Source organism: Solanum lycopersicum, chromosome 10 (assembly GCF_036512215.1).
Source record: "Solanum lycopersicum chromosome 10, SLM_r2.1".
NCBI classification, from domain to species: domain Eukaryota; kingdom Viridiplantae; phylum Streptophyta; class Magnoliopsida; order Solanales; family Solanaceae; genus Solanum; species Solanum lycopersicum.
This window is the reverse complement of record NC_090809.1, coordinates 3,982,136-3,991,603: the sequence shown is the minus strand read 5'-3', so window position 1 is coordinate 3,991,603 and position 9,468 is coordinate 3,982,136. Positions and strand designations below refer to the sequence as shown.

General features: G+C 33.6%; 2 protein-coding genes across 3 annotated transcripts; both read left to right on the top strand.

The window, feature by feature from the left end:
• The first annotated feature begins 1,300 nt into the window (after positions 1–1,300).
• On the top strand, positions 1,301–4,793 carry LOC101251041 (protein trichome birefringence-like 24). The gene is made up of 3 exons (XM_004248402.5): positions 1,301–1,595; positions 1,993–2,270; positions 3,677–4,793. Exons 1-3 carry the CDS (start codon positions 1,301–1,303, stop codon positions 4,451–4,453), a joined length of 1,350 nt encoding a protein of 449 aa, XP_004248450.2. The 3' UTR covers positions 4,454–4,793.
• Positions 4,794–7,280: 2,487 nt separating this feature from the next.
• On the top strand, positions 7,281–9,211 carry LOC101251337 (hydroquinone glucosyltransferase). 2 transcript variants are annotated; one of them, XM_004248403.4, is made up of 2 exons: positions 7,281–7,982; positions 8,195–9,211. In XM_004248403.4, the coding sequence occupies exons 1-2, from the start codon at positions 7,451–7,453 to the stop codon at positions 9,091–9,093; spliced, it is 1,431 nt and encodes a 476-aa protein (XP_004248451.1). In that variant the 5' UTR covers positions 7,281–7,450; the 3' UTR covers positions 9,094–9,211. The 2 variants fall into 2 exon arrangements, with proteins under 2 accessions (XP_004248451.1, XP_010327004.1); XM_010328702.4 differs by having other exon boundaries at positions 7,282–7,721.
• The last annotated feature ends 257 nt before the right edge of the window (positions 9,212–9,468 follow it).

The window sequence follows — 9,468 nt, the reverse complement described above, 5'->3', positions numbered from 1 at the left end:
CCTAATATGGTTTGCAGATTAAGAAAGTCTTTGTATGGCTTGAAGCAGGCTCCCAGATGTTGGTTTGCAAAGTTAGTCACAGCTTTGAAAGAGTATGGCTTTCTTCAATCTTATTCAGATTATTCTTTATTTACATACACTAAGACAGGTATACAGATTAATGTCTTAGTTTATGTTGATGATATTGTGATCTCTGGGAATGATTCCGCTGCTTTGTGTACTTTCAAGTCTTATCTTAGTGATTGTTTCAAAATGAAGGACTTGGGACCTTTGAAATATTTTCTGGGAATAGAGGTTGCTAGAAGTTCTGCAGGTCTGTTCTTGTACCAAAGAAAATATACTCTGGATATTATTTCTGAAGCAGGATTGTTAGGAGCTAAGCCAAGCGGATTTCCTATAGAGCAAAATCATAAGCTTGGCTTAGCCAGTGGTGATTTACTTGAAGATCCAGAATCGTATCGCAGGCTTGTTGGTCGATTGATATATCTTGCAGTTACTCGTCCAGATTTGGCTTATTCTGTTCATATCTTGTCTCAGTTCATGCAGGAACCCAGAACTGAGCATTGGGAAGCGGCCTTGAGGGTCGTTCGATATTTGAAAGGGACACCGGGTCAAGGCATTCTTTTGAGTGCAGATTGTGATTTAACTCTGCAGGGGTGGTGTGATTCAGATTGGGCAGCATGTCCACTTACTCGTCGTTCTCTTACAGGTTGGCTCGTGTTTCTTGGTAAATCTCCTGTATCTTGGAAGACAAAGAAACAGCATACTGTTTCTAGGTCCTCGGCTGAGGCAGAATATAGGTCTATGGCGACCATCACTTGTGAGTTAAAATGGTTGAAAGGTTTATTGTTGAGTTTGGGAGTACATCATCCAAAGGCAATTAAGTTGTTCTGTGACAGTCAATCCGCTTTGCATATTGCGAAGAATCCTGTTTTTCATGAACGAACGAAGCACATAGAAGTTGACTGTCATTTTGTTCGGGATGCAATCAATGAGGGCTTAATTTCTCCATCTCATGTTCCTACATCTTCTCAATTGGCAGACATTTTTACTAAGGCTCTTGGTAAAATGCAGTTTGATAATTTACTCTCCAAGTTGGGCATTCATGATCCTCATGCTCCAACTTGAGGGGGGGTATTACGGGAATATGCACATATTTGGTACATATCTTTTGGGAATATTGGGAATATTTGATTGGAATATAATCTTTGGGTAAATATCTTGTAATTAGGCATAATTGATGTAATTGGTTGTTGTTTCCTTGATTCTAGGGAATTAGGCTGTATGTAAACATATATATATGCTTTGCATTGTTAATGACAGAATCAAGCAATTTGCCATTAATTTCTTCATAGAGAGACCCAAAAGCATGGTTACCAACAAAGTTGTTAACAAGAAGAAATTTTCAGTAATTTTTGTAAAATTTTCTATATGTTTACTATTGATGGGTCTTGCTTATCGTATCTTCTCCACCTCTCTGCAATTTTCTCCTCTTGAGGTTTCTCACAAGGGTTTTCCACCGGAAAACACATCGTCGCCGGCGCCGGAATCCGGTAATCTTACCGTGAAGGTGATGGACCCAAGTTCACGAAATGGTTGGTTCATTTATTTTACCAAAAAAAGTTTGATTCTTGAAAAATCCTTTTTCTTTTTTCAAACAGTTTAATTTTAAATGAAAATTTTCACATAATGAAATTTATATATTTGTAAACTATATAAAAAATAATACTATTAAGTCGTAATAATTAATAATTCAAAATGTTACAAAGGATCTGTGAAAAACTTTTGATCAAAGATAAACTTATTTGAATCTCGAAAGTTGACAACTCCCGCATAAAATAGGACGGAGGGAGTAGTATATGTAATGTTGTAATCTACGACGAATACATTTCGTTTGAGTCGAGAGTCTATTAGAAACAATTTCTTTTGACAGGTTACCATGTTAGGTATCTATGAAGAGTTATCGACTTGATAGTATCTATATTTTTGCAGGAAAATGTGATTTATACGTAGGAGATTGGGTAGCAGATACCAGTGGTCCATTTTACACTAATCAAACTTGCTATTCCATTGAAGCTCACCAAAATTGTATGAGAAATGGGAGGCCTGATACTGGCTATCTTTACTGGAGATGGAAACCAAGAGATTGTGAGCTACCTAAGTTCAATCCCAAGAGGTTTTTTGATATGACGCGACACAAATCATTAGCCTTCATTGGTGATTCAATTATGCGCAATCATGTCCAGTCATTGCTCTGCATTCTCTCTCAGGTACATCTCTAGCTTCAACCATCAGCTATAGTTTTACTTGTGTTGCGTTATTTTCCCTTTTTTATAGTCTATTTATAGTTTGGGATGAGTTTGTACCCTGTAGAGAGTTCTTGATTGCAGTATATATTGATCTTACGCGTACTTGAAGAGGTGGTGTTGTGTGTGGGTCGTCGGGTGGACAGCTGGGGAAGTTCTAAGAGAAGCTAAACATGTTCTTGATATATTGATCCATTGGTTAATTGGTCGATCCAAAAAATTAACATAACTAAAACTTCACGAGTGAACTCAAGAAAACAAACCAGACTAGATGAAATGAACCCATCGGGATGATCTTAAGCTAATGAGAAGGAAGCGAACCCTCAAAGAAAGGAATTTAGCATGATTAGACTGTTTCGTGTCTAAGTGATGACGTTGATATAGAACAAGAAAGTGATGTATGAGATAGAAGAAGGGTGTTTGCTGACTTTGCAGCCATAGCTATTTTGGCTCTTTTAGGAGAATATCAAATAGACTGTTTTCCTTTGCTTTGCGAGACACAACCAAGCCCTCGTTATGTGTCACGAGGAAACTGATTGCTTTCCTAATGCCCCAAGCGCTCGATTCCATTGTTTATACTTATAAAAGTATGCAAGATATTTTGTTTCCTATTAAGTTCTCTTTATTTTTCAACTTTTTAATATATTATCTATGTTTTTGTGTTTTTATGCTATTTTATCAAAGTAAAAACTGAAAAACTAAAGATCCATAGAACTTATACCCCATGTCTCGAGGATTGCACCTCGTCTTCATGCTAAGTCAAATGAATAAAATGCCTCCTACCCCAATTCTAAAACACTATTCTTTCCTTTACACCTTTTGTTCTGTTTAAGTCATTCTTCAAATGATGGTGAAGTCCAAAATTTGCTAGCTGGTGGAACTGTTATCGTCATGGTTTAGATGTTCTCCTTGAACTACTTATTAACATCAATAATTGCTCTTCAACGGTCAATATACATCTCAAAAAGAAATTAAGATTCTAAATTTTTGTTCGACAGTCTTGTTTCATAAAGCTGGTGGTTGTGTCTCTCAGATCATGAGTATTTATTATTATTGTAAGTAATCTACACTTGATTCAGTTACACTAATGTGATAATATAGTTTTGTGACTTAATGTGACGAACAATATAATGTGAAAAGGGTGAATTGCTATGACACTTCTCTGTTTTTAGAGAAGATTATAATTCCGTGTTGCTGATAAATCGATCCCCACAGAAGCAACTGTTATTTTTGAGAAGTCATTCTTTGCCATTTGTTGTTGTGTTGAAATATTTCGACTATTTTCACGTTCTATAGTTAAGGTTATATATTAAGTTGTCAAGTACGTCACAGAATTCAGTATCTGGATTCATGTTTAAGACGTCGTGCAGGAGGAAAAAGGTGTAGAGGTTTACCATGACGAGCAATACAAAAGCAGAAGATGGTATTTTCCAATTCATGACTTAACTCTTTCGGTTGTCTGGTCACCGTTTCTTGTAAACGCCACTATATTTGAAGACGACAATGGAGTTTCAACGGATATCATCAAGCTCCATCTTGATAAACTTGACGATGTCTGGACTCAACAGTTTGACAATTTTGATTACGTAGTTATTGCTGGAGGGAAATGGTACTTGAAAACAGCAGTTTACTATGAGAAGAGTAAGATTGTTGGTTGCCACAACTGCAAAGGTAAGAACATAACTGAGGTTGGATTTGAATATGCATATCGCAAAGCACTGAACTCGACTCTGAAACACATCACAAGATCGAAGCACAAGACGTTTACTTTCTTTAGAACGACAACACCAGATCATTTCGAGAAGGGTGAATGGAACACTGGAGGTTATTGTAATAGAACAGAACCTTTCAAAAAAGGTGAGATTGACATGAGAGACGTCGATGAAGCAATGCGTAAGATTGAGTTGGATGAATTTGAGAGAGCATTGAGAATAAGTTCAGAAGTTGGTTTGACAGTAAAACTGTTTGACACTAGTTTTCTTTCGTTGCTTCGGGCAGACGGTCACCCGGGAGTCTACAGACAATACCAGCCATTTTCTGGTGGAAACAGACTTGACAAAGTTCAAAATGATTGTCTACATTGGTGCTTGCCTGGTCCAATAGACTCTTGGAATGATTTAATGATGGAAACTTTGATCAGCAGTTGAGATGGGAACATGCGTCATATATTATAGGTTGGTCCAGACACCACGGTTATACATATACGTCCCCATGGCTGCACATAAATTAGAGTCGACTAAATAAATCATCGTCGATACTTCATGTATAACATTCCCTCTTCCCCTTTGAGATTTTTGAAACATATTGTATACTGCAAAAAGTTCCCTTTTTACTTCATACACAAAGTGTAACACAAATATCTCAAATCATATTTTGAGAGAAAATCAAGCGTAGAAAAATTGATGGATGCACAGTATTGTAACGATCCTCAAGGTTGTTTTAATAAATAATTATTAAAATTATTTATCAATTAACAAAATTAAATTATCATCTTTTGTATTTTTATTATCCTAGCAATTAGTTCTTTTTGAAAATATAAATAAAATTTGTAAAATTGCAAAAAAAAAAAAATTTAAAGAATAAATTAGTAAGTTGTATTTTTTATTAATGTTTCTTAAAGAATGTGGTAAAAATGTGAAATAACAATACGAAAAACAAAAAGAGTATAATATTAATTTTTTTCTCTTCTCAATAATTTCATAATTTTCTAATTTTGTAAACACTTAAATGTATCAAAATCTCTCCTACAAGAAAATATAACGGAAAAATCATTTATAATCTTGACAAATAATAACATAAGTTTTGTTTCTATTTTCATGTAATCCAAAACAAAAATCATCCATAAACTCTTGCATACATACATACATACATATATATATATATATATATATATATACACACTCTCTCAATTTATATGATATATTTTTTATTCTTGAAATTTAAACTATGTGAAAATTAGTTAATCTTTAAAAAATATTTTATTATTATATTAACATGATAAGAATTGCAACTTATAGTGTTGGTTCAAAAATATAACCTTCTCAATAAGTTGCAATTCAACCAAAAATATTAGGCGTAATCCATCGGTGGCCTCCTTAAGTTGGCACCAGTTTTACTTAGACACTTCAACTAAGCTTTGTTCATTTTAGACACCTCATGTCATATTTCGCTATTTCATTTTGACACTTTTTGCTGACATGTCATAGAGAGTGTAATACACTCATTACTGGCGCGTGAAAGACTTGTTAAATCGTTTTTATTCTATTCTTTTCATCTTCTTCCTCATTTTTCAGCCATCATCCCCAAAACTTAAACTCCTTTTATGAAGAAATAAATTTGATAATACTTCAGATGAAAAAAAAAAATTGAACCCATTGGACTCATAATATAATGATATAATAAAAATTAAAAGAGCACAATGTAGTAAAAAAAAAAACCCTGCTATGGTAAAGAAAAAAATGGAAAGTTACAAATTCATGATTAGATTTGAGTAGGGGTGTGTGTGGGTTTGTTATTCTACTCGAGAAGATGATATGGGTGGGGAAGGGGTTTGGGTTAGGGTGGGTAAAGGGGGAGAAGACGTTGGGTGGGTGGGGAAAGAGTGGAGAAAACACAGGGGTTGAATGGGTGGGGTGGAGAAGTCGATCTGGTTAGGGTTGGGTTATTTTATTTTTATAATTTTTTGGGCAAAAATTTCATATGTTATACACTCATTGGTCACTTCTTTTTTTGTAGTAAAAATCATTATTTGAGAATTATCTTTTTATATATACGTCACGTGTCTTTATTTAACTCATCATTTTGATACGTCATCAGCAAGTGTATTACAAACACTTTATATATTTGATTGATAATCTAAAAAGTATCAAAATGACACATTGTCCATGAAATGGAGTGTCTAAAATGAACAAACTTCAATTAAAATATCTACGTGAAAGTTGATGCCAACTTTAAGAGTCTACCGTTGGATTCCACCAAAACATTATTAGTTGCAATTCTTATCATGTCAGTATAATTTTAAAAAATTTATAGCTTGAAGATTGAGAAAAAAATGATATATTTAAAAAATTGTTGATTTCTCCTAAAAATAATATGATTGATTTTGTATGAGGTTAAGAGCATAAATCTTAATCATTATGAATTATGAAAAAGATAAAGAAAATAAATTACTAATTTTAGGACATTACCATTGTTTATTCAAGAAATTAGAGAAATAATGAGTAAAAAAAAGAGAGATAGTAAGATTCAACTTTTAGGATATTAGTTTTATAAAATTTACAAAGTACTCTACATAGAGGGGGGGTCTAAATCAAAAGGTGTGTTGGAGGAGTGAGAAAAGAAATGATAAATTATAAAGATGTGGGACCCACAAAATAAATTTAGATATTTTTGTTAATTTAACATCCATATTAAAATTTAAATAAATTTGAAATATTCACAATGAAAATCTTACATTAAAAGGTAAAACGATTTCTAACAAAAAAAAAAAACACGATATCTCGAAGGCAAAGAAAATACCTACATTTCTATCGTAGCTCTTCGATACATAAATTTAGACATTACATGACATCATTGTATACGATTTTATCATGTGAAACAAGGCACAACTACCAAGAGTTTTCTAATCTTAGTTATCCGTTAAAACTTTCACCACTATTATTGGCATTTATTTAGTACAAAGATGACCAATATTTCAGTTATTATTTTAATTCACCTAACCAAAATTAGAATATGATATCATGTATATTTACATACATTTTTACTAAAATTCTCAAAAATATTTATTGGTTAAAAATTGATGAGTTGAAATAGAGATTTTCTACTATTTATAGCAGTGTAAAATAAATTAAGTAAAAATAAAAAGGTTAAAATCATGTAATTCACAGTTTTCTTGTAGTGAAAATGTTTAGGTGTCAGGCTAAAGTTAACAAAACTTCGATAGATGCTGAGAAAGAAAATACATGTGGTTCAGTCAACAAACCCAGATCCAGATGATTAGTATATACACATGAGAGTACAAAATATCGAGAAAAATAATTACCTCACACAACTCACCCTACTTGTATTGTCTCTATATATATACTCTTATTACTACAAGTTCCATCATCTCTTCATCATTTCTATTCTTTTGTACTACAAAAACAATGGCAAATACACAAACCCTAACACAATCACAAAAACCCCATATAGTGATGCTACCAACACCAGGCATGGGTCACTTAATCCCTCTAGTTGAATTCGCCAAACAACTCATTTTACAACACGACTCCTCTATAACAATCATCCTCCCTACTGATGGCCCCATCTCGAAATCTCAAAACACTTTCCTTAGCTCCCTTCCCTCGGGCCTCAATTATCGCCTTCTCCCTCCTGTTAACTTCGATGATTTATCAGATGATGTTTTAATCGAAACACGTATTTCCCTTACTATAACTCGCTCTCTTTCTTCTTTACGTGAGGTTTTTGAGTCTCTAGTCAAATCCCACAGAGTAGTGGCCTTTGTGGTTGATTTATTTGGTACTGATGCATTTGATTTAGCTAAGGAGTTCAATGTGTCACCTTATATGTTTTATACTACCACGGCTAAGATGTTGTCTCTAGATTTGTATTTTCCGGTGCTTAATCAAACTGTTTCTTGTGAGTATAAAGACTTGCAAGAGCCTGTTTGTATTCCAGGTGAGAGACTCATTTATATCATCTGTTTCTGTTTGACGAAAAAGGCTCATTCATTGTCATTTTTTTTTGGGCCTAAAATCAGCAAGCCCAATTCATATAGAAATGTCATAACATGCTAGCTTTTATATTCACAAGTACTATACTCGTTTTGTTTTAATTTATATATCACATTTCATATTTTGAAATTTAAACAAGTTTATCTTTGATCGCAGGATGGAGACCTATACACGGGAAGGATCTTCCGGACCCGCTTCATGATAGAAAAGATGATGCATACAAATGGGCTCTTCACCATACTAAGAGGTTCAAAATGGCTCATGGCATTATCTTAAACAGCTTCATTGATTTGGAACCTCAAACAATTAAATATCTACAAGAGGCATATAACAATAGGCCAAAAATTTACTCTATTGGACCACTTGTATTAATGGATAAAAAATTTGATGATGACGTGTCACAATGTTTGACATGGCTTGACAAGCAGCCACGTGGATCAGTAGTCTACATTTCATTTGGGAGTGGTGGGACCCTCTCACATGAACAAATAATTGAACTAGCAATTGGATTAGAAATGAGTGGACAAAGATTTTTATTGGTAGTTAGATGTCCAAATGATAGAATTCCAAATGGCACTTATTTCAATAACCAAAATTCAACTAACCCTCTTGATTTTTTACCTAATGGGTTCTTGGAAAGGACCAAAGGGTTAGGTCTTGTGTTGGCTAATTGGGCACCACAAGTTCAAATTCTTAGTCATGTGTCGGTTGGTGGATTTCTGACTCATTGTGGATGGAATTCGATTTTGGAGAGTGTGATTTGTGGTGTTCCACTTATTGCTTGGCCTCTCTTTGCAGACCAAAGAACGAACGCGGTGATGTTAATTGAAGATTTAAAAGTGGCACTAAGGCCGAAAATTCGTGATAATGGTATCGTCGGGCGATCGGAAATTAGTGAAGTGGTGAAAGAATTGATGGAAGGTGAAGAGGGAAAAGAAGTGTGTATTAAAATGAAAGAGCTAAAAGATGCAGCAAAAAAGGTGTTGAGTGAAGATGGCTCTTCAACTAAAGCACTAGATGAACTTGCTTTTGAGTTGAAAAAATGTGTCACATGATTATATTATCCCTAAATTATTACAAGTGTTTTAGTTCTAGTTCTTGAGACATTTATTGGAAAACTGAAGTCATACTATCCCGTGGAATAAGTTATCTTTCGATTTTATTTTGATCAAACATGAGTAAAGTTCATCTTAAAATTTATTTCAAAACTAGTAAATTTGACCGCGCTTTGCGCGATGTGATTATCCATTTTACAAATTCATCATTAATTTAAAAATTGATTTATTACTATAGTTTATATATGAACTAAATGCTAATTGGCTGAAAATTCTTTAAAAGTTATAAACCATAAAGAATTGTTTAATAATATTCATTCATTTCCTATATTTGCGTGTATATGTATATATACACTTTATAAAATTTTAGCATGT

What these genes read in the sequence shown, in the direction of transcription:
- LOC101251337 (XM_004248403.4), top strand. Translation starts at nt 7,451, where the DNA reads ATGGCAAATACACAAACCCTAACACAATCACAAAAACCCCATATAGTG. An exon ending in AGAGCCTGTTTGTATTCCAG is followed by an intron (nt 7,983 to 8,194) that starts GTGAGAGACTCA and finishes CTTTGATCGCAG; the next exon opens with GATGGAGACCTATACACGGG.
- LOC101251041 (XM_004248402.5), top strand. Translation starts at nt 1,301, where the DNA reads ATGCTTTGCATTGTTAATGACAGAATCAAGCAATTTGCCATTAATTTC. An exon ending in GGACCCAAGTTCACGAAATG is followed by an intron (nt 1,596 to 1,992) that starts GTTGGTTCATTT and finishes ATATTTTTGCAG; the next exon opens with GAAAATGTGATTTATACGTA. An exon ending in TGCTCTGCATTCTCTCTCAG is followed by an intron (nt 2,271 to 3,676) that starts GTACATCTCTAG and finishes GACGTCGTGCAG; the next exon opens with GAGGAAAAAGGTGTAGAGGT.